Source organism: Vipera berus (assembly GCF_964194415.1).
Source record: "Vipera berus genome assembly, chromosome: 2".
Taxonomy (NCBI): Eukaryota; Metazoa; Chordata; class Lepidosauria; order Squamata; family Viperidae; genus Vipera; species Vipera berus.
In genome coordinates, this window is record NC_138203.1 from 94,778,869 (window position 1) to 94,800,873 (window position 22,005).

At 38.8% G+C, this 22,005-nt stretch overlaps 1 protein-coding gene across 1 annotated transcript; it reads left to right on the forward strand.

Annotated features, from left to right (window-relative positions):
- Positions 1 to 402: 402 nt before the first annotated feature.
- On the forward strand, positions 403 to 12,675 carry AMBN (ameloblastin; the record flags this gene model as incomplete). The annotated part of the gene is made up of 10 exons (XM_081320324.1): positions 403 to 474; positions 1,434 to 1,484; positions 2,625 to 2,672; positions 4,277 to 4,393; positions 5,374 to 5,613; positions 6,774 to 6,812; positions 7,003 to 7,062; positions 8,764 to 8,808; positions 9,800 to 9,841; positions 12,199 to 12,675. The coding sequence occupies 10 exons, from the start codon at positions 403 to 405 to the stop codon at positions 12,673 to 12,675; spliced, it is 1,191 nt and encodes a 396-aa protein (XP_081176450.1).
- Positions 12,676 to 22,005: the final 9,330 nt, after the last annotated feature.

Sequence of the window (22,005 nt, forward strand, 5' to 3'; positions counted from 1 at the left end):
AAGGATGAGAAGCTAGTATAACTGATGGGCTGTGAATACTAAAACTGACATGCTGTGAATATTGCTTTTTCTATCCAGAGCACTTGCCCTCCGCTAAATACTTTAAAACATTTTTGATTGACATCAGAAATGCACTAACTGAGCTACCCACAACTTGCCATTCAATTGTAATTTTTACTGTGACAGAATTATTAATGCAATGAAGAATTTTAATGTGACAGAATAGTTGATGGGACATATTCATCTTCCATCCTAATATCAAACTACAGTAGTAGTAAGAATGGGACAAATAATAATAGGATATTTGCATATTGGTGATTTTATTGTTTCATTATATATTGTCTTGTTTTTCTCTCCTTCCAGGGTTTCAGCACCCTCTTCGTTTCCTTCTAATCCCCTTTTATGGGCCACATTCCAATTATGAAACAATGGATATATGTGTTATGCCTTTTAGGAACATGTACTGCTTTACCGGTAATTCTTACACCTTTATCTCAAACAATTACTTCTGGCCAATAAAGTTAAAACAAATCAGTTTCTTTTTTAAAAAAGCAGAAATAAAAAAAAATATTATGTGGTCATCCGTTTTGTGCCAGGTTCTGTTTCTCAACCTTGAGAACTTTAAAATGTGTGAACTTTAGCTTCCAGAATTCCCTAGTGACCTTATGGGGAATTCTGGGATTTGAAGTCCTCATATCTTAAAGTTGCCAAGGTTGAGAAAGACTACTAGGAGATCTTTTTTTTTTAATCCAATCTAGTAGTCTCCAGATATAGTTCCCAAATCTTTAGCTGGGTTCTTTCTCATATCAGAATTACAGTATATTACCATGGTTCCCCAAAAAAACACTGTTAAAAGGCACTTTACAACAATGTCCTGCTCTTTCGTACGTCTAGCATAAATTACAGTTTTTGTATCTCCTGTAATGGGGACTTTTGAATAAACGTTCTACTTTAGAGTACTTCACTTGAAATTTCCATCAGTTGCTTTCAATATGCAAATGAGTTCTCATTTTCTAAACCTGTTTTACATTCCTAATTGTTTTAATTAAAAATCCACTAAGAAGGCAGGAGAATCTGTAGTCTGAAATATTTCATCCCAGTGATGGAAACCTGAAGTCCGATACTTTAAAAATCCAGAGTGCATCCTGACATTTAGTAATTTAAACTGAACCAGTGGATTGCCAGCATTTCTCTTTTTGTGCCCCGCAAATTACTCGAGATTGCTGAAATATGACAGCAATTTCCTCCAATAACCAAGGAGAAGGAAAAATAACAAAGAAGAAATCATATTCAATGTCATACCCCAATCCTCCAATGATGTCATCATGTTTCCACCCAGCCCACAAGAGCAATTTTCAGTAATATTATTCATATTCTTGTAAATAGTGTCATCTCTGATCACATAAACTATTCTTTATCTTGCATATTTATAGATACTGCCCCATCATGCTGGGATTCCTGGAATGGGTAGTATAAGCCTTGAGGTATGTCTCTCTCTCTCTCTCTCTCTCTCTCTCTCTCTCCCATGTGTGTGTCTGTGTGTGTGTGTGCGTGTTTTTGTATTTCAAACTATGTTTCTAAATTATTTTGTTTATAATGTTTCTATACCATTGAATAAAAGTGAGTTGGTATAGTGCTTAAGGCACCGGGTTAGAAACCAGGAACCTGTGAGTTCTAGTCCTTCCTGGGTGATCCTGCACCAATCCCTTTTTTTCAGCCCTAGGAGGCACACAAGGGCAAACCGCTTCTGAAAATATTGTCTAGTGTGTTCACATTAGTTGTGCAAATCAAATCCATCTTCTAAAGCAAAAGTTTGGAAGTAATTTTCACATAGACAGACCAATTGGTGGAGCCTTGGTGGAGCAGTGGGCTAATGCCTCCTTAAGTAACACCAGCTGCCTGCAATTAGTGCAGGTTCGAGTCCCACCAGGCTCAAGGTTGACTCAGCCTTCCATCCTTCCGAGGTAGGTAAAATGAGGACCCAGATTGTTGGGGGCAATAAGCTGACTTTGTAATAATGCCACTTGGGCCCCCCCAAAAAGCCCTAATAAGCAGGCATATACATAGAATGAAGGCTATTGCTAAGCACATTGATTTGTGCTTCTTAGCTTGTAAGCCGCCCTGAGTCTTCAGAGAAGGGCGGGATATAAGTGGGATTAAACATTTTTTTTTTTTGCAATACCTCTGTATGAATAACTCTGCTCTCTCAACAGCAATCTTTTGAGTCAGTTTTGTCAAACAGCTGAAAGAGTTTTTCCTCCTTTTTTATACATGTAAAGTTAGGGACATCCATGCAAATTAGTTGGCATTAGATTCAGGATGGGCAAAAGAAAGTGCTTCTTCACACAGTCTATAATTAACCCCTTGTGACTGCAAACAATTAAGATGCCTTGTAAAAGGAGATTGGATAAATGTAATAGAATTTGTGTAGATGTTACCGTAATCAGACACTTCTATTACAAAGGCAATACAATTCTGAATGCAAGCTGCATTAGGTGGAGAGTGAGTGAAAGCTATTATTTTTAACTATTCTTTGTGTGAGCTCCCTGAAAAGCTGTGTAAATATTGCAAAATAGAAAATGCTGATTACATTAACACTGAGGATTTTAAATATTGCTTTACAGGGTATGAGACAGTTGGGTGGACCAAGTATATCAAAGGTACTCCCTCAGGTAATCACAGTTATGCCACATAACCTCTTTTTGGGGGGAATTAATGGTGATGAGAATAAGCTGATGATGCTATTCCAGACTTATTCTATTTATTGACTTGCTTACATCCAAAGCAAGGAACCTCTAAAGTCAGAGAGAATTAACTGATTAACTGTACTGAAATGATCGCTGATCAGGGAACTAGGTGTTCTGTACCAGCCTGCTACCGGCCCTGCAGAAAAGGCAGGGACAACCCCTTTACAAACGGCAAGAGGCTGGAATAAAGCCTGCCAAATTTATTAACATAAAACAGACACAAACCATGAAACAGGAGCTATGAAACAGGAACTATCCAAGCGGTTGCCTTCAGCAAACCAGCCCTCCCACACATTCCCCTTAAATACAGCTCAGGGCGTGGCCTCTCTCTGCCTCCTTCTGAGGTGCCCCATTGGCTTCCTCTGTTTACTCCTGATTGACTGCCTCCTGCGTCGGGCGTCCTTGAACAGGGCCAGCTGTGGGTCATCTTCATCCACGCTGTCAGGCTCACACAGCTGGGTCTCCACCAGGTGGGAGGGGCCTGGCTGAGGGCTCTGCGGAGCCTCAAAGCCATCATCAGCAAGCTCTTCAACACCCCCCTCCTCCTCCTCTGAGTCGTCCGACCCAACTGCCGAACCCACAGGATGACCCTGAATCACAAGACTAGGCCCAAACCTCACAAAATCTAAAAATCAAGAGGCTTCCCATCCCTCGCTTTTATTGACGGGTAAACTGGGTCTTGACCAAATTTACAATCGAAACAAACATTTATTTTGCCAATGGAGCAGCATGAAAGGGCTATGTTTCTATGTACAATTATTTTAGTCAGGTTCAATAAGACATGCTTCCTAATAAGTTACATATTATGTTCTCAAAGAATCCTATGATGTTCCATATCAATCAGTCCCAAGTAAATCTCTATGGGAGTTCAGTGGCCAAATAAATTTAAAATAATAACAATAAAGTGTGGATAAATCAGAATTATCCAATTGCTTTCTTGGACATGCAACTCAGTTTAATGCGCTGTGTTCAACAGCAAATGCTACTAGACTCAGTGACTCTTACTTTTCAAGCAATTGTGCACTGTAGTGTGATTTTAATCATAACCTAACTCTATCCTGCTGGTTATTAAAACCCCTCACTTATTTATACAGTAATCCTGAAGGCACTCTGGAATCTTATGCTATTGTTGTGTTAAATATCCTGTAGTGATCTTCTAAGACGTCTATTAAACTGACTATACGATATTTATTGAAAGGGTTCCGAGCTGACTTCATTTGTTTCCTTATTGAAGCTTGTGTGTTGCCAAAAGACAGAATGATTAATAAATAGATATGTAGTGCCTCTTCCTTCTCTTCTGCCCTTTTTTCTCTAGCTAAATTTATGGATCTATTATCAAAGAAAGGAATATACTGTATATATACATTTGGTATATATTTATAAACGAATCAAGCAGAAAACCCATTACATTTATTATTTATGAAGTAATTCTGATTGGTAATATTGGCTTGAATTTAACTCCTGTTCTAACTTCACTAGCCTCTGAATTATAGCTTCAGAATAAATGTATTTAATCCTACCACTTTTAGTATGGCCAGACTTACAGCTACGCCGATCCATATCATTCAATGTGGATGCACAATTTCCTACCATCGCATTCATCGTTCTACTTGATAAGGCAAAGACCTCAACATGAAACTCAACAGGTAAGCAATTTAAGCTGTTCCAGCACCAGAATTGAAGCAAAACTACTTTTTTTGCTTTCTAGAAAATCTTCCCTGGTTTTTTAAGTTTTCTCTGGATATCCTGGGATTGCAACTTTAAGAATTCCATGCCATCCATTATAGTCTTATAATTACCTGGATCCTCAGTGGCATGATCTCCTTATCTTTTGCACGCAAATGGTGATCATCAGTCTCAATCCAGTCCCCCAGAATGGCTGTATGACATGGCCAATCACAAAACTCCCATTTATTAAAATGCCAATATATTTCTTTAGCCCAGCTTTCCCACATGCTTTCTATCACTTGTCTCAGTTTATATTTATATTTATGGTTCGCCTTGTGGTTCACCTTTACATAAAGCACTGAGTTGCAGTTGTCTCCTTCTTCAATATCTAAGGAAAGCTTTGAAATCATACATAGCAGGAATCTTTTTTTTCAAAATTGTCAACGGAAATTCTCATTCATCCTGGTCAGGGTTGTCCCAAAGCTGCTTTCATTTTAAAAGCAACTGGACTTTCTGATTTTCACTTCTGGAACCCCACCAGTTAGTTAGCACTGAAGAAGCTTCTTGGGTGAGAACTGTAACATCTTGGGGAAAAAAAAATCAGAAAGTCCAGTTGCTTTTAAAAGAAAAGCACCTTTGGGACATTCTTCAAAATTGATGAGGTGCTAAATGTTGACATTTTTCTCTAAGGCATAGTGGCATAGTGATTCATGCTTGAATTAAAAGAATTGACAATAATATTAGATGAGACATGGAACTTGTTGGGGAACTTTGATGACCCTGAGAATCGAGAACCCTGGTCATAGAGCCAAATAAATGTATTACGGTATGGAATTTTGTAAGTCAAAAATTCATTCATCAGATTCATTGTTCATGCAGCCCTTCAGTATGCCTGAAAATGGTTCATTCATGATTTTAACTTTTCCCTTCTGGTTATTCATCTTCTATCACTCTATAGTATGAATACTCAATGCCAGTGCACCCTCCTCCATTGCCATCTCAAACACCTACTCTGCTACAACAACCTGGGATACAAGAGCAACCTCCTTATCATTACACACATTTCCTTCCTACAAGGCAAGTCCAAATACCACATTATGATGTCCAGCCAGCATTTCAGCCAAAACAGTTTTCTCCATCAGAAGGAAATCAGCCAGATGTTCAGCAACAGCTATCATTGGATAGACAGACCCAACAGGTCAGTTTGGACAAGCAATTGGTACATATTTAATATGAGTAGGAATTCTCCGCATCTCCTCGACTTATAACTGTAATTGAGCCCATAATTATGGCTATAAGTATTTGTAGTTGTTAAGTCAAGGCATCACATAACTGGATCTGAAGTTTTAGCTTTTTTGTGTGTGTGGCAGTTGTTAAGCAAACACCATGGTCATTAAGTGAATTCATTTTACCCAGTGGGTGGTGTGGTGTTTTTTTTTGGCTGGAAACTGGAAATAAATACCAGAAGCTGGCCAAAAAGTTGACAATCACAGTCACATGATTATGGGACACTGCAAATTGCCTTTAAGGTGATCCAGTTGCAAAGTGTCAAAAATGTGATGATATCACCATTGGGGGGTGGGGGAAGGGAGGGAGGCCGTGACAACTTCAACATTGGGTCACAAATAGCTTTTAGGGCATCTGTTATAATTTTGAACGGTCACTAAGTAACTTAGTTGTGATTAAACTATTAATCTTGGTATGGTAATTACAAAAAATATGAAGGCACAAGATTAAGGCTGAATGAATGATTCAGTTCTGATTTCTCTGTTTTTTGATTTTGCATAGTTTGCAGGGGGAAAACAGTCTAAAATGTGTATGTATTTTAATGCACATTTCTCCTTTTGTTTGCCATTTTTTTTTACCACATATAAACGTTTTTACCAATAGCCTTTCCTAGTATAATACATTTTGGATCTTTAATTAATATGTGCAATTTCCAGCAAATTTTTCCTTAATAAACCTTTTAAAAGAAATGTTGACTGCATTGCATGAAATTGTACACATTTACAGTCAAATGAAAGAAAATATTGGAAGGTCGTATTTACCAAGTAAATTGACTGATGTAGATTCTTTGGAATGTGATCTTGCAACAATTTATTTCAAATCTATACTATGAACAAATTCCCTAGTTTAAAAAAATAATTTCCTAAATTACTTGTGGTTCATTTATGTATCAGTTTCTGAATTTTTCTGCAAGATACAAATAAATATTTCTTCTAGATTTTAAGCCTCTTCCAAGAATTTAAACACTTATAATGCAATCATCTTTAGATTGAAAGCTTTACTTAGTTTAATCTTTATTTTCTACATGTTGGCAAGCTAATGATATTTAATACTTTCTTTTGTTAACTATAGTTACCTGCCATACAAGACTATTTAGGGACATTGGGACAAGTAAGTATAATTTGACTATGAGAATTATAACCAAAACAGCTACTTAGAAACACACAGAGGAGCACACACAAAATCAGAGTGCCATATGATGAATTCTTTAGAATTTTTATTATTTCTTAAGGCAGTGCATATCATCATCTCTCATAGTTTTCTGGATATCCCATTCAACTTTTTCTTTCTTTTTGCAAAGATCTACCCTGGCTTATTTGGAACCCAGCAAAACACAGCCCAACAACCACAGCAGAGACCTGTAAGTTGGTTCTCAAGCTAAAATCTTATTGTTAATGCAGCTGAATTTCCACCACTGGAATTTCATTTCCATCTTAAATGTCGGCACAAATGTAGACATAACTTATTTGCAAATTAATTTTTGCCTCAAATGTTTCAAATGTTTTGACCTGGCTCAAAACCAGTAACTGTGAGAGGGACCTTGGTGTCCTAGTGGACAATCACTTGACTATGAGCCAGCAATGTGCAGAAGCACCCCAAAAAAGCTCATGCAATCCTGGGTTGTATAAACAGAGACATAGAATCAAGATCACCCAAAGTATTAGTACTGCTTTATAAAACCCTAGTGAGACCACACCTGGAATACTGCAACCAATTTTGGTCACCATACTACAAAAAAGATGTTGAGACCTTGGAAAAAGTTCAGAGAAGAGCAACTAAAATGATCAAAGTCCTGGAGACTAAAACATATGGAGAATGGCTGCAGGACTTGGGTTTGGCTAGTCTAAAGAAAAGAAGAAATAGGGGTGACATGATAGCAGTATTCCAGTATTTGAGAAGCTGCCACAAAGAAGAGGGGGTCAAACTATTCTCCAAAGCACCAGAGGGCAGGACAAGAAACAATGGTTGGAAACTGATCAAAGAGAGAAGCAACCTGGAATTAAGGAGAAAGTTACTAATGGTGAGGACAATTAAGTTACTAGTGGAACAGCTTGCCTTCAGGAATCATGGGTGCTCCATTACTGGAGGTTTTTAAGAAGAGACTGGACAGTCACTTGTCTGAGATGGTATAGGTTCTTCTGCTTGGGCAGGGGGCTGGACTAGAAGACCTCCAAGGTCCCTTCCAGCCCTCTTCTCTTCTCTTCTCTTCTCTTCTCTTCTCTTCTCTTCTCTTCTCTTCTCTTCTCTTCTCTTCTCTTCTCTTCTCTTCTCTTCTCTTCTCTTCTCTTCTATTCTATTCTATTCTATTCTATTCTATTCTTCTGAAATGCAAACGTATTTAACAAAAAATAAATATTTTCCCCAAATGTCATTCTTCCTTAGAAAGAACTTGACCCATGGGTTTATTAAATTAAGAGATTCCAGCACAATCCTGATAGTTTCCAAGTTCTTGTGGATTCCTGCAGAAATGGCATAATCTTAATAATGAGAGCCAGTTGGTCAAATGGTTAAGGCATGAGGCTAGAAACGGAGTCCATGAATTCTAGTCCCACTTTAGCCATGAAAGCCAGCTGGGTGACCTTGGGCCAGTCTCTCTCTCTCTCTCTCTCTCTCTCTCTCTCTCTCTCTCTCTCTCTCTCTCTCTCTCTCTCTCTCTCTCTCTCTGCCCAACCCACCTCACAGGATTGTTGTTGTGGGGACAAAAGGAGAAGGGAGACATATTAAATATGTTAGCCGCCTAGAGTCATTTATAAAAATAATAAAGGCAGAATATAAAGTAAAATAAATAGTGAGGAAAATCCTTAAAGAATATTTCAGAGGTCTCCAACCTTTTGGGTACCAGGGACTGGTTCCGTGGAGAGAGGTTTTTCTGCGTGGCTTAGTTGCTGGCATGCTGCAGACTGAAATATTTATATGATACCTGTTATAGCCAGGATGTGGATAAAGCTGAGTCATTATTCTGGCTAACAAGACATTTTCCTTTCAGGTCTATTTTTATATAAATTAAAACAAAACAAGCATTTTAAAATCAGTTTAATTCTTTCCTTTTCTTTTTGTCTAGATATATCCCAATTTGCAATATATGTCTTATGTAGCAAATAAAGGAGTAAGTACTTAACATTAATCTACCCCTAATGAAACCTTCAGACTTACCATGTTTGGTATAAATAAATGTATTTCTGTGTATTCTGTGTAAAATACCACATAGAAATAGTGGGAAATAGTTGATTACAGTAACAGTTCATAATTAGATCTAAGGAATAGTTTAAATCTCCATTGAAGAAGTATTCTTGGGTGAAACAAATCTTTTCCCCACATCCCCCATAGGGATGGAAAGGATGATGAGGAAAAAATAAAGCAGGCAGAATCTTAAACTTGGGCCACCTCTGTAGTTTCCTTCCCACCTGTTAATGTGCTTCTGTGTGTTCCCACCTATTATTTTATAGGTCACATTAAAAATGAGCAAAAAATAAAAAGTGATTTAGTCATAGATCACACTTTTCTCAACATAGGCCCAGACCCACCTAACATTTATTCACAATAATAATGTTACTACACATCATTTACAGATGCGTGTTAAGAGAGTTGTCTATATTCATACCGAGACACGGAATACTACGTGTGGGTTTAAATTCCCATAATTCTCTGGCCAACATGTCCATTGTTCAGAATTTCTGGAAATTAATTCATACATTTAGAAGTTGGTCAGATTGGGGAAAGTTGTAAAACATGGCCTACATATTAATATATAAACACGTTTGAATCCAGCTGTTCAAATGGTAATGATTATTATCCAAGTTACTGTGGCCACTGGAAGGCTCACATTTCAGATTTTCAATTTACAGCTTTTAAAATGGAGGAAAGTTGAACTTACCACAATACCCGAGGGTTTTTTTTTTTTTTAAAAAAAACCCATAATATTTCAAAGGAAAAGAAAAATGCATTTAGGAGCATTGATGTTGTTGTTGGTAATACAGGAGTAAAACATTATTACATGCAATGAAACAAAAGATCCTGAAAAATTAGGACTGTGTTTGGTATTAGACTGGCATGTTTCATTCCTGATATGTGGTTTGCTTATTTACATGTTCCATCAGGCTCCTACCAGATTAGGAATAGTAAGCTCAGAAGAAATGCAGGTAAGTTGTGGACATCATAATCATTTACATATTGGTTAAGAAGGGATAAAAATCGACTTTCTCTTTAAAGATAACAAATCATACAACCCAAGGCTGAGAAACAGCGGTTATAGTGGAGGAAGGGGAAGATATTATGACCAAGGATAAATATTTAACTGAGAATAATTCTGAAAAGCGAAGATAGTCTTTTGCTCCAAAGGGTTGGGAACGCTATGCAACATGCACTTGAAGAAGGGCCTCTGTCCTTCACCTTTAAAAAGTTCTCTGAGATAAAAAATGGGCTGCACTATTATAAATATAAAATATTTCCATGGACAGCATTGATAAGAAAGCCTGTATAAGACAAACATTTCCTTGGTATATGTAAGCTCAAGTACTGATAAACATCATTATATTCTACTGATTTCTGCAGAATTTAGCACATGCTCATTTCTTCTAATTAAATTGATGGAATCCAAAGTATTTGTTGCCTTGGAATGGATGGATGGATATAATGGTCCAGAAGGATGGATGGATGGATAGATGGGTGGATGGATGGACATAATGGTCCAGAAGTTTAGAGCTGATTTGTAAGAAATTTCTAACCTATGGAATGTTTGCAATTCATTTACAAATAAAGCAACAATAAATAAAAGTGGTATAAACATAATCAAGATGAAAAAGCCCCAGAATGTATTTATATGTGCAATTTAACTATCACCTCAATCCTCATGAACTCTAGGCAGTTTATAGATATTAAAATAACAATAAAATTATATTTTAAAACTTCAAAACAAAATTATAATGTTTAATATTGAATAATAGGAAAAATATACATGTCCATAAAACACACACACACACACACACACACTGTAGGTATACAGTTTAGAATCAACCTCAAAAACTTTTTGAAAAAACTCCACATTTTTACCTTCATGAGGGTGGGAATTATACTTGCTTGACGGGGAAAGTATACCATAAGAGGGGAGATGCCACTAGAAACCCCTAACATTTATAACTTGTAAGCCACCCAGAGTCACTTTATATGGGAGCTAGGTGGCTTAAAAATTTAATAAACAGACAAACACTGGGACCCTCCTGATAGCCCCTGGAATGTGGGAATGCTTTAGTAGGAACTCTGTAGCCCAGTGATTCTCAATCTTGGCAACATTCAAATGAGTGAGCTTCAGTTTTTCCCCCCTATCCAAAACCCAGAAGTCTCCAAGCATTCATCTTGCATTGGGTTCAGGAGGGAGCTGTAGAACTAGGTATTATCAGTGAATTGATGATACCTCATGGTGAATGATTTCTCCCAGTAGTTTCAAGTAGATGTTTCATAGAATAGGGAGAAGACTCACCCCTAAGCACTCTATAAGTGAGCATCGGAGAGGCTAACTTCTCCCTTCTCTGTTATTTTTTATTATTATTATTATATTCACTGCTATAATTTTTTTGCCAAAGACACCCAAAGTTTACTGAGACCGAACAGCATGTTTCCCAATGTGAGAATAAGGACTGCATACTTAAGTTTACTTATTCACAGAAACAGCAGGGTTGCATTCATTCATGCAATTGTTTCTCAGGAACTGATTTGGCTGAATCCAGTTTCTGATTTTGCTGTCTTTTTTTTTTTGCTCTTTTGATGCTTCCACAGTTCTTATTCTCAAAATTCTCAATGATTTTCCTGCTGCTGCTATTACTATATTCAGTTCCACCACCACCACCCACCACCCCCGCCAAAACAGCTCTTAGCTGGCCCAACTTCAAATTCCATCTCAACCAAGCTATGTCATATGCCAAGCTATGACATATGTCATATGTCATTTCATAAGAGCCTTGGTGGAGCAGTGGGCTAATGCCTCCTTAAGTAACACCAGCTGCCTGCAATTAGTGCAGGTTCGCATCCCACCAGGCTCAAGGTTGACTCAGCCTTCCATCCTTCCGAGGTAGGTAAAATGAGGACCCAGATTGTTGGGGGCAATTAAGCTGACTTTGTAATAATGCCGCTTGGGGTGTGTGTGTGAAAGCCCTAATAAGCAGGCATATACATAGAATGAAGGCTACTGCTAAGCTTGTAAGCCGCCCTGAGTCTTCGGAGAAAGGCGGGATATAAATGGAATTAAAATAAATAAAATAAAATAAAAATTTATCCTCTAAGGCTTTAGTGTCAACACAGTGTTTATTTTCTGGGACATTTCCCATTGCATTAAAAAAAAACCAGTTTAGATTTTCATTCCTCAAGTTTGCATTTAGGACAGCATGGTAAGCACCAAAGCCAACACTTTTGCACTCATGTCACTTTTCTCTCTTCATAAGATTGTCATCTGGATCTTCAGAGGGTTCACGGCCATTCAGGTGCTGTAATTTTTTCCCCCCAGGGTGGAGGATTTGGGGCACCAGCCTATCGAGCAGCAGGCCCCCATGTCTTTCCCATGGATGCCAGATTTGGAAATATGCCATTGAACAGAGGCCAGCCAGGAGATTACACAGTCGAAGATGATCAACTGGGCATTACAGAGCAGCCTGAAGTTCAAAAAGGATCTAATCTAGGGCCCAACCCTTCAGACAGAGGGAACAATGTTATCCCTGTAGATAGCAACCCAAGGGTTGCCTTGCCCAATGCCCATAACAATCTATTAAACCCCGCTGGTCAGAGTAAAGGGCAACCAAATGCGCCTCAAGCCACTACCTTGCCTCCAGCAATTCCTGATAGCTTCACTCCATTAGAGGCAACTAGCAGTCCCATGCCTTTGGATCCTACCATGTTTCCTGACTTCTTTTACTCAACCAGTGCAGGAAATGAGCCTGGCCAGCCACAAGTCAGTCAAAGCAGCTGGCATTTGCAAGAGCCTTGAGAATCCTTGAAGAACACATTTTTGCTTGTGTACTCCTTAGGGTATGTTTTTGGGCTTGAGATGATTTTTTATTCAACGAGAACCAAAACATTCAATGCATGAATCAATGGGTGTACTGTGTAGCTTGTTGCAGGGAGGCCATAAGCTTTGCTTCAGTTTTTTTTTAATGTTTCATCTTTGAGAAGGTTTTGGAGGTGCCAGGTGATCAATGGTTTAAAAACTTAATTTTGATTTCCCATTTGCTTAAGTGATCCGTTGCCTGTTTAAGCTCTCTAGCTTTTTTGTGCTCTAGGACCTTGCCTGACTGATATATTTAATACAAATTATTTATGAACCCTTTGGCTTTAGATTCCATTCAAGACTTATAAGCAGGTATACTGATCTGCAGGTTGCCTCTCTAAGTCTGATTAGATGGCTCACTGTATTGCATTCAGTTGTTTAGGCAGCATGAAATAAACTTTTATTTAACCACAGTACTGATTTTTGTGGCTTCCTTTTAAAAAAATAAAAAATAAAAATGATGACATGAGAGAAGATTATGCAAAACCTGTTTCCAAACTAATTCAAAGCTGTTTCTTTCATATTTCCCTTTTCAATATCCTCCATGCTGCACCTTCTTTATGAAATATGTATGTTCAAGTAACATATATACATTTTTTATCTGGGGCATTCATTTGATAACTAAGTTACGATTCTTTGGAAATCGACCATGCCACACACAACAGAGCAAACTCTGTTTACTCTTCTTAGAAAGGAGGGTGTAGGTGTGGGAAGCTCCAAAAGTGCTTTTTCAAAAGGCAACTGGATTTTGTTTTCCCTTGAAGATGTTTCGCTTCTCATCCAGTTCAGTTCAGTTCTGAACTGAAGAAGCTTCTTGGATGAGATGCAAAACATCTTTAAGGAAAAAAACAAAAACAAAATCCAGTTGCCTTTTGGAAAAAGCAACTTTGGGACAACCATGACCTGGATGACTGAGAATCTCCACAGACATTTGGATGTGGGAAGATGTAGCCCCATAAGTCTTCTGGTTGCAGCGATGGAATCCTCTTCTGCTTTGCTGCTCTGTCATCTTTACAGGCAGTTTTCATTTAGTAAATGCCTCACTTAAGCAACCGTTCAAAGTTACAACAGTGATGAAAAAATAACTCTGTGATCCATCCTCACATTTACGATCTTCATAATCCTGTAAAGCCACAGAGATGGTAAGCAATCTTGCAGTTTTCCTTAGCAACCACTTTGCTTAATGACCAAGTTGCCAGTCCCAATTGTGGTCACTAAATGGGGACCACCTGTACTTCAACCCCACTAATGCTAAAAATAAAATAGATGTATTACTATATTATTAATGAGAAAATAGATGGGTGGTATGTAGTGGGGCAGAAACCAAAAAGAGGAATGTTCAAGGTGTGTTACATGACACCCAGAATATGGTAGGAAGGAAATATATTAAACCTGAAACTGGAAGATTTATTTTCTACCCAGACAACTCCTATCTTCTGCCCTGCTGATATAAGCATAGCATGGCTTTGGAGGTAACACACACACACACACACAGGTATAGGTATGTAGGTCTTGGCGTATTCGGGTCTTTTCCCGTGTAAGATTGAGAGTGTCTTGGCGATGTTTCGACGAGGTCCCACTCTTCGGCTTTATGCTTGTGCAAGCAAAGCATGATTGGAGCTGCCGTCTCTCTATAAATATTGGTGGGGATGGCAGCTCCGATCACGCTTTGCTCGCACAAGCACGAAGCCGAAGACACCAGCCTGAAGATGACGAGTGGGACCTCGTCGAAACGTCACCAAGACACTCTCAATCTTACACGGGAAAAGACCCGAATACGCCATGAAGGGACCTCTTGACCCATCCCCAGCCTTCCCCAGTCTGGACAGGTGAACTCTGCCCTTAATATCTAGTTTTATTACTGTAATGTAAAGACTGACATTACGAAGCTCCAAAGCTGCTGCATTCTCAGAATTTAGGATCAGTGCTATCTCAACATCTCTTATGTTTTGTATGTCCAATAACTCCAAGGCAGATATAAAAATTACAGCCATTCCTCATTTTGCTCCAGCATCTGATATTAAGCTCCAAGCATACATCACATCAGTCATATATTGGGTTATCATAAAGAAAATAGTAGATATGGGTCACGGTCTGAAGCATTCCTTTGATCCAGAGTGGGGCACTGTGCCAATTTTCTGTTGAAAAGTCAGCTTCTCCTGGCTGCTTTTGGCCTCTGAGGATTGATTTGCTGCAAGTGTTCATTTTATCCCCTAACTAATTGTAGCCTCCCAGACTGGGGAAGGACAGTATGCTATGATTCATGAATATAATTTGTGTGCTTCTCTTTTTTTACTTCTGTGCCCAAACAGAAATTATTTCCATGCCATTTTGGAACAGGAAAGGGAAATGCCAATTATTCTAACCAGGCATATGTTGTTGAATTCAAGAACAGGCAGGGAAGCAGAAGAGTTGAATGTAGAATGGGAATCCAAAACCAATACTTTGATCATTTCAGTGTGAGAAACAGGAAGAACCTATTTTGAACTAGCAAGATCAGAATGGAAGGAAGCCAGTTTCTGCCACTGTTTTAGAACTGAATGATGGAACAAACTGGCAAAGAAAAACAATCTCAAGCCCCTGTACGAAATCTGTTCTTAATGAAAGGAACTACGTTGATCCCTGAAACATGCACTCTGAAAATATGCTATTGCCTCAAATATTTGTGTAAATGGAAGGAAAGGATTAAAGAAGGATCCTTTTCCACACTCATAGTGGCTCCCGTATAGACCTCCCATATATTCTATATGGGAGCCACTGTGAATGTGGAAAAGGAACACAGATGCTTCCTTCAGGTTTTTCTTTTGTTTGGCTCAAAAAACATCTGTGGCTCTGAAGATGGTTCAAGCACACAGGTCCCAGTTCTTGTTTGCTACAATGTATGTTTCTGACTCCCAAGCTATGGTTATTTTTTGTTTATCTATTTCTTATCTGTCCTTTATTTATTTTTTTATAAATAACTCAAAGCAGTGACCCTACATAATACATACTCCTTTGATTGGGCTGTTGTTTACTTCTGGATTGTTGGTCTAGTTCTAAACTTGGTGTTAATCACTGCTCATCTGGGTGTTGCTTGCTGGTAAGGAGGAGTTTTGGTTTTTGTTTCCTCTTTGGCTTTTTTATTGTCTCTTTTGAATGGTATCCAGATGTCGTTTATCTTTATGCGCCTGTTGGAGGTACCAACTCAGCTCACAAACAAGGAACCATCAAGAACACTTCCACCAGCACTGATAGGTTAAGCCATTAGTATATAAAAACAAGAACAAGCCTACTGCCTCCTACCACTGATGAATTTACCTAGTTTGGTAATGAAACATCTGCAAGAAAATAACCAAGCTCAGAGAGCATCAAAGACCCCTAGTTCAACCCTGAATTACAAATATTATCTTCTATCCATAATCTGTTCTTTCAAGTTCCCCAACGTTCCACTTATCACCACCACAATTGAGTCCATCCACTTGCTGCTGGTCATGTTCTTCCTCTTTTTCCCTTCTACCTTTCACAGAATCAGAGCCTTTTACGGAGAGCTGGGCCTTTCCATAATGTGTGCAAAAAGAGAGAATAATTTGTTCATTTGTGCCTCAAATGAAAACTCTGGGTTCATTTCTTCAGTTTGTTTTCTTGGCTGTAGAGGAATTTATTTATTTATTTATTTATTTTATTACATTTATATACCGCCCTTTCCCGGAGGACTCAGGGCGGTTTACAGGGTAATTAAAAACCAAAAATACAAAAGTTAAAAAACCAAGTTGAAAAAAGATTAAATTTATCCCTGTATAAATAAAACCCCAATTAAAATAAATTAATCCTCAGCTTGGGCCAGAGAGCTCGAAGAGCCAGGTCTTCAGGCCCCGGCGGAATGAACGGAGGTCGGGGGCAGTCCTCAGCTCCACTGGCAGCTGGTTCCAAAGGGCAGGCGCCCCCACTGAGAAGGCCCTATCCCTGGGTGTTACCCGCCGGCAATCTCTTACCGGTGGCACCCTGAGAAGACCCTCCCTGTGGGAGCGCACTGGACGAAGGGAACTTGATGCCGGCAGCAGGTGTTCCCTCAGATATCCCGGACCCAAGCCATGTAGGGCTTTATAGGTCATCACCAGCACCTTGAATTTCACCCGGAGGGCAACCGGAAGCCAATGCAGCTCGCGGAGTAGAGGTGTTACGTGGGAGTATCGGGAGACCCCCATCACAACTCGCGCGGCCGCATTCTGCACCAGTTGAAGCCTCCGAGTGGTCCTCAAGGGCAGCCCCATGTAGAGAGCGTTGCAGTAGTCCAAACGGGAGGTCACGAGCGCATGAATTTAGATGAAGGTTATACTGTACTTCTGGAGGGTTACTCAAGTTGGGAATTTATTTATTTGGACAGTTTCTATGGCTGTCTATCTTAAAGCAATGACTCTAAGCAGTTAATGGTAGTAAATTATGTCACTGGTGGGATCAACATTTTCAACTCAGCATACCTGGCGTTCCAGGAAGGTGGGATAAAAGAATCTCAGTTTCAGAATGAAATCTATAATCAAGATAGATTTCAATTAGAAGATATCATATCATATCATATCATATCATATCATATCATATCATATCATATCATATCATGCCATATCATATCATATGATCATATTTCATTCCAAGGAGTGCCCTGCTTCAAGAAATGCTCCCAGGATCCTATTTGAAACTACCGTAAGTGGGCCCTTGAAGTGGCAGTTTGTGGAGCAAGGCCTGGATGGCCTTTCAACTTCTTCACCTAATCTGTGGGCAGAGAAATTGGTTTGTTGATTTCTTGGAAATTTCCTAAGGGAAGGAGAAGTTTTCCAAACACATTCTGAAGGACAAATTCTTCTTTATTTACACTATTACTGAAAGCAAACAAATCATGAATTTTCCCTCATGTTGTCCTTCTGCTGGCATTTATTTGAACCCCCAAGGCGTTCAGTGACATAAACACTGAAGAGATGAGTTTGTAATGAACATTCACTGTTTATACAATCTTATTATTAAATCAATGCAAGAATACTATTCCCTTTAGAATATCTCCAAAACTCTCTTTTTTGACAGAATTCATAAAACAAATTCCTTTTCAACAGATTAAATAAAGATGTGTACGAATAAAAATCTGATGAATTTCTTTGTCTGAAATTAATGATTACATTATTTTAGTTTATCTTAGTGAAACAGCATATTCTTTGTACTGAGATACGAACACTCTTAAGAACAGTCAGATGGTGTGTGTGTGTGTGTGTGTGTGTGTGTGTGTAAATATCATCACAATTAAAAATAAATCTTGAAATTTCTCATGCTCGAGCAGACTCACAGAAATCCAACAAATGATGTCACTAAAGATGTACTTATGAAAATTTTCATCCAAACACAATGGCAAATGTATTACCTTAGTGGCATTTCCCACATTTTTCAGTAACATTTTGAGACTTTTGTTTTTTTTCTTCCTTTCTCTTACATTGTTACCCAGTTTTCATGCCTAAGATAAGACTAGAAGCCACTTTATCCTGGTTTCTAGCCTGGTGCCTTAACCACTAGACCATATACAGTATATACTGTATACTTATGGAAAATAACATTTTTAAAGTTTCAGAAAGAAAATTTGTCTAATCACCATGAATTATTGCCAAATAATTCCTTATTGTAGTTGCTACCTTATTTTGTCTCAGCTGTCATGAACAAGAAACCATTTTCCTTCTCTGTTCTTAATGTATCTTTAACCAAGAATTACAATTCAAAATATTTAATTATAAACACCAATTAATTGATTCAAAAGTGTGAAAACCTCAAGCTCTAATTATTTGATTTATAAAGGTGAAAACCTATGATTCCTCTTAGATGAGGGAATAGAAGGATAACTCATCAAATTTGCAGATGACACTAAACTGGCAGGAATAGCCAACATCCCAGAAGACAAGCTCAGGATTCAAAAAGATCTTGACAAACTTGAACAATGGGCCCTAGCCCACAAAATGAGTTTTAATGTGGAGAAAAGCAAAGTTTTATATTTAGGCAGGAAAAAATCAAAGACATAACTACAGATTAGATGAGACCTGGCTCAAAACCAGTAACTGGGAGAGGGACCTTGGAGTCCTAGTGGACAATCACTTGACTATGAGCCAGCAATGTGCAGCAGCAGCCAAAAAAGCTTATGCAATCCTGGGTTGTATAAACAGAGGCATAGAATCAAGATCACACAAAGTATTAGTACTGCTTTATAAAACCCTAGTGAGACCACACCTGGAATATTGCAACCAATTCTGGTCATCATACTACAAAAAAGATGGTGAGACCTTGGAAAAAGTTCAGAAAAGAGCAACTAAAATGATCAAAGGCCTGGAGATTAAAACATATGAAGAACGGCTGCAGGACTTGGTTTTGGCTAGTCTAAAGAAAAGAAGAAATAAGGGTGACATGATAGCAATATTCCAGTATTTGAGAGGCTGCCACAAAGAAGAGGGGGTCAAATTATTCTCCAAAGCACTAGAGGGCAGGACAAGAAACAATGGTTGGAAACTGATCAAAGAGAGAAGCAACCTGGAATTAAGGAGAAAGTTACTAATGGTGAGGACAATTAAGTTACTAGTGGAACAGCTTGCCTTCAGGAATCATGGGTGCTCCATCACTGGAGGTTTTTAAGAAGACACTGGACAGTCACTTGTCTGAGATGGTATAGGTTCTTCTGCTTGAACAGGGGGCTGGACTAGAAGACCTCCAAGGTCCCTTCCAGCTCTATTCTATTCTATTCTATGTTCAAAACTTCTGTTTCCTTTTCCAATTTTCTATTTTCTCAGTAATGGACAAGCTTTTGCCTTGCCACAAATAATACAATTTTCCACGAGATGGGCAGTTATATAAATTTGATTAATAAATAAATAAAATTCATCCCTTTCTTCATATCTTATTTTAAAAATACACCCATCTACAAACTTAGGGATAAAAAGGTAAAGGTTCCCCCGCACATGCGTGCTAGTCGTTTCCGACTCTAGGGGCCGGTGCTCATCTCCGTTTCAAAGCCGAAGAGCCAGCGCTTGTCCGAGGACGTCTCCGTGGTCATGTGGCCAGCAAGACTAGACACCAAAGGCGCACAGAACGCTGTTACCTTCCCACCGTAGTGGTCCCTATTTTTCTACTTGCATTTTTACGTGCTTTCGAACTGCTAGGTTGGCAGAAGCTGGGACGAGTAACAGGCGCTCACTCTGCTACACGGCACTCGGGATTCGACCCGCCAAACTGCCGACCTTCTGAAATACAACTACCCAGTGCTTTTTTGGTAAAAGAAAAAGGTGCCGGAACTCATACATGTCATACAACCTGTCTTGCCTACCCTACAAGGTTCCATCCAAAAAAGGTGCCGGAACTCCATTCTGGGCGTTCTATGACAAAAAAAGACCTGCAACTACCAATTACCCAAACTGTTTCCCCCTAGTGACACTTTTAGCAGTGCGTAGTCAGAAACTGTAACTGGATTAATGCCATATTTGTCAACTAAATTAGCCATCAATCCAACTTTCTATTTAAGAAGAAGTTCTTGCCAAAGCCACCTGTTATGATATTTCAACATTCTAGAACTTTTAGGAGGGAGACCGCAAAGAATGTTTGTAATGTAGTATAATCAGCATAGATATAAGGACAGAAAGCTTACATCAGGACCGAACCCCTGTGTGACATTGGTTCTATATTATATTTATTCTGTTGCATGTTGGTATTAACACACAGCAGATGCAAGCCACAATATATAAATAAGCAACCTGGTGTCTTATTAATGTTTTGGATTGCAAGTCCCTTACACATTGACTAATGGCCATTTGGACTGGTACCTATGGAAATTGTAAGACCTGGAAGCCATCACTTTGTCAGTGTCTGTTCCATCTGAACCTACAAAAGCAGATCAAGATATACGGAAATGTCATGGAGCGCTCCAGCACATAATGTTCAAAATAAAGATGCCTTTGCTCCTGGTAGCAACGCAGACATGGAAATGTTGCTTTCTTGGCAAAAATGCAGAAGCACTTGTCACTGGCCTCTGACATTTAAACAGGATTGTATTACTGGATTTGGTCCCTGTCATGGCCAGCTAAAACAGTACATTTCTACATTGATTTCTATATTGTAAAATCCTGAAGTGTGTTGCTACTTAATAATAACATTCAACTCATATGCTGCTCAGTCTTAGTAGACTGCAAAGAGGTCTTTGGCTTGGGGAGCAAAGGGCAAACACATACATCTAGCAAAGCTTCTTGGCTCTTGTCATTTCCCTGCTCACGCACTAAGCCAGTCTTCTCAAACCAGGGATACTGCCAACATGTTAGAAGCACAACTCTAGAGTTCTCAACTAACAGAAACAATAGAAATTTATTTATTTATTTATTTTATTTTATTTTATTTTAATTCAATTTATATCCCGCCCTTCTCCGAAGACTCAGGGCGGCTTACAAGCTTAGCAGTAGCCTTCATTCTATGTATATGCCTGCTTATTAGGGCTTTCACACACACCCCCAAGCGGCATTATTACAAAGTCAGCTTAATTGCCCCCAACAATCTGGGTCCAAATTCTATCTAAGAATTTCTACCACTCCCAAGCAGTAGAATAACTAGGGAAAGACTACTAAGCCATGGCCTCTTCCATATTCCTCCCCAAGTCTTCCTATTTCAGAGGGATACAAAAACAATAAGGAAGCTTGTCCACTACAAATGGACAAGGGTCTTCACACTGAAGGACCCTACCTTTCTCCAGAATGCAAATCTGAAACGCCTGAACTAGTCATCTGGGAATCTGCACATCTGCTTCCATGATATTTTCTGCCTTCCACAAGAAAACAACCCCTGCAATAAAAATGTGCTGTGAATGGTGTTTTCCCCCGAAACACTGACCCTTCCATTAAATGCCAGACATCACATGATAGTGAATGTCCAGACCAGAACCTTGCCCCAAAATGTGCAATGATGCTTAACTTTCTGATCCTTGGTATAAATATATGTTGCAAGAAGGGAAGCAAAGAAAACATGAATAGAATTCAGACAGTGCAAAAGCGGTTCCCCTGAGCCTAAAGGAATAATCATGAAGTACGATGTTTACACCCATTCTGCTGATGATTCCCGTATTTGCTTTTCATCTTTCATTACAGTTCAGCAACCTTTCGATTTTGCTTTGTTCTTAGATGGATAATTTTAAACCTAGGGTTAACAAGCTGAAGGGAGCTGTAACTAGAAGATGCGGTCTACATAAAGACTTCCCAACACATTCAAGGCTAGAGGATTTGTTGTTTATGTAAA